The sequence below is a fragment of the Nestor notabilis genome, unplaced genomic scaffold (genome assembly GCF_000696875.1).
Source record: "Nestor notabilis isolate BGI_N333 unplaced genomic scaffold, ASM69687v1 scaffold27077, whole genome shotgun sequence".
Classification (NCBI taxonomy): Eukaryota; Metazoa; Chordata; class Aves; order Psittaciformes; family Psittacidae; genus Nestor; species Nestor notabilis.
The window spans coordinates 1-2,570 of NW_009937321.1; the positions used below are offsets into that span (position 1 = coordinate 1).

At 60.0% G+C, this 2,570-nt stretch overlaps 1 protein-coding gene across 1 annotated transcript; it reads left to right on the forward strand.

The window, feature by feature from the left end:
• Nucleotides 1-4: 4 nt before the first annotated feature.
• On the forward strand, nt 5-2,153 carry LOC104409017 (scavenger receptor cysteine-rich domain-containing group B protein-like; the record flags this gene model as incomplete). The annotated part of the gene is made up of 3 exons (XM_010018784.1): nt 5-239; nt 939-1,286; nt 1,824-2,153. Coding segments are annotated over 3 exons (913 nt in total), but the record flags the coding sequence as incomplete, so codon positions are not given.
• Between the last annotated feature and the right edge of the window lie 417 nt (nt 2,154-2,570).

Consider the following 2,570-nt stretch of genomic DNA (forward strand, 5'->3'; position numbering starts at 1 on the left):
GGGAACGGTGTGTGACGACCACTGGGACCTGCAGGATGCGGCTGTGGTGTGCCAAGAGCTGGGCTGCGGCTCGGCGCAGTCAGCCCCTGGCACCGGGCACTTTGGGATGGGAGCCGGACCCATCTGGTTGGATGATGTCAACTGCACGGGGACCGAGGTGGCCCTGTCCTCCTGCAGGACGAAGGGCTGGGGAAAGAACAACTGCCACCATGGTGAAGACGCCGGTGTGGTGTGCTCAGGTAATGCTCCGGGGAAGCGATGGGGTGCAGGGGGGTGATGCCGCGTGGTCCACAAAGCAATTCCCTCCCAAGGCCACAAACTGCGAGGTTGGAGCTCCAGCATCTTGGAGCTTTGGTGGCCGAGCGAGGTGCTCATGGCAATTAGTAGTGCCAGAAGTGACCCAAAAGACATCAGCACGTGGGTTGTCACCTCCACCTGCAAAGAGGACACGGTGCACACTGGGAAAAGAAGCTTCCCTCCTTCTCCTGTCCCAGAAGCCTCAGGATCTCCAGCTGGAGTGACCACAGGTTGCTGGGACCACGTGGCATCACCCCATCCTGGTCCCCTGCATCATCCCATCCTGGTCTCCTGCATCATCCCATTCTGGTCCCCCGCATCATCCCATCCTGGTCCCCTGCATCCCCCCATCCTGGTCCCCTGCATCCTCCCATCCTGGTCTCCTGCATCATCCCATCCTGGTCGCCTGCATCAGCCCATTCTGGTTCCCTGCATCCTCCCATCCTGGTGCCCCGCATCCCCCCATCCTGGTCCCCTGCATCCCCCCATCCCGTCTCCTGTATCACCACATCCCAAGGTGGGAAGTCACCACATGGGTGACTGTTTGGTGCAGCCAACAACCGCAGCAGAACGCAGAATGGTCCTGCAGAAGCGAAGGATGAGGGGTTTTCATGGTGCTCCTCCTGTGTCCTCCTCTGTAGGTGCCTCCAGCCACCGCACGACCACCCGCACTGGTCCTGCAGAGCTCCGCCTGGTGAACGGCTCCAACCGCTGCTCGGGAAGGGTGGAGGTGATGCACAATTCCCAGTGGGGAACTGTGTGTGACCACCACTGGAGCATCCCCGAGGCCACGGTGGTGTGCCAGGAGCTGGGCTGCGGGGCTGTGGCCTCAGCCTATGGAGCAGCTCACTTCGGCCAAGGCTCAGGTCCCATCTGGCTGGACAACGTTCAGTGCAACGGGAGTGAAGCTGCTCTGGCCGAGTGCTCGGCCCAGCCCTGGGGTGTCAATGACTGCAACCACGGGCACGATGCCGGTGTCGTCTGTGCAGGTATCACCTTGCTAATGGACCAGGAGAGGTTCGGTGGAGGATGCTCTGCTCTGGGGGTTCATGAGACACGGGGTGGGTCACCTCATTGCCCTTGTCCATCTCCAGCACACAGCTCTTTAGCTCATGGGTCCATGAAAGAGGCTCTTTAGCAGGGACTGGAGTGATGGGACATGGGGTGATGGGCTCACTTAAAGAGGGGAGATGCAGGTTCTCATGAAGCTCTTCCCCGTGAGGGTGCTGAGGTGCTGGCACAGGGTGCCCACAGAAGCTGTGGCTGCCCCATCCCTGGCAGTGCTCAAGGCCAGGTTGGACACAGGGGCTTGGAGCAACCTGCTCTAGTGGAAGGTGTCCCTGCCAGGGGCAGGAGTCTGGAACTGGATGGGCTTTAGGGTTCCTTCCAAAGTTTCTGTAGCACCTTTCCCAGGTGCCTGCAGGCACAGGAGGATGCTCGGATTTTCCCGCAGTTTATCCCACGGCACATCCCAACTGGAGCCATGGCTGAGGGTCAGGATGATGTGCCCCTTGCTCCTTTCACAGATGAGGACACTCAGAAGCAGCATGTGCTGCGGCTGGTGAATGGCTCCAACACGTGCATGGGGAGAGTCGAGGTCTTCCATGACAAGAAGTGGGGCACGGTGTGCGACGACACGTGGGACCTCCGTGATGCCACCGTGGTGTGCCGGCAGCTGGGCTGTGGCATGGCTTTGTCAGCGCTGGACTCGGCTCACTTCGGGCCAGGGTCAGATCCCATCTGGCTGGACAATGTGCACTGCACGGGGACCGAGTCCACCCTCACCAAGTGTGCGCTCAACAACTGGGGAGAGCACAACTGCGCACACAGCGAGGACGCCGGAGTGATCTGCTCAGGTAACACCAGGCTGCTCGGTGGCCACCCAAGCAGGGCCTGGCTGGATGCTGGAGCTGCTCTTCTGCCCCATGGCTGTGCCAGGCTCTCTTCTTGCTGCTCACTCTTCCCCAACCCCAGCACCAAAGTCAGCTTCACCCAACCACTTGGCTTTGGAGTTGAGCAAAAGTGTCACCTGCCTTGCACAGGAGTTGTGCACCCAACTCACATTGATGGCTTTGCCCCAGCCCTGGCAGTGTTCAAGGCCAGGTTGGAGCAACCTGCGCTAGTGGAAGGGGGCCCTGCCCGGGGCAGGGGTTGGAGCTGGAGGAGCTTTAAGGTCCCTTCCAACACAAACCATTCCATGAGTCGAGCTTCTCCATAACTTTCTTTAAAGGTTGGACTTGATGATCTTAAAAGTCTCTTCCAACCTAGTTGAC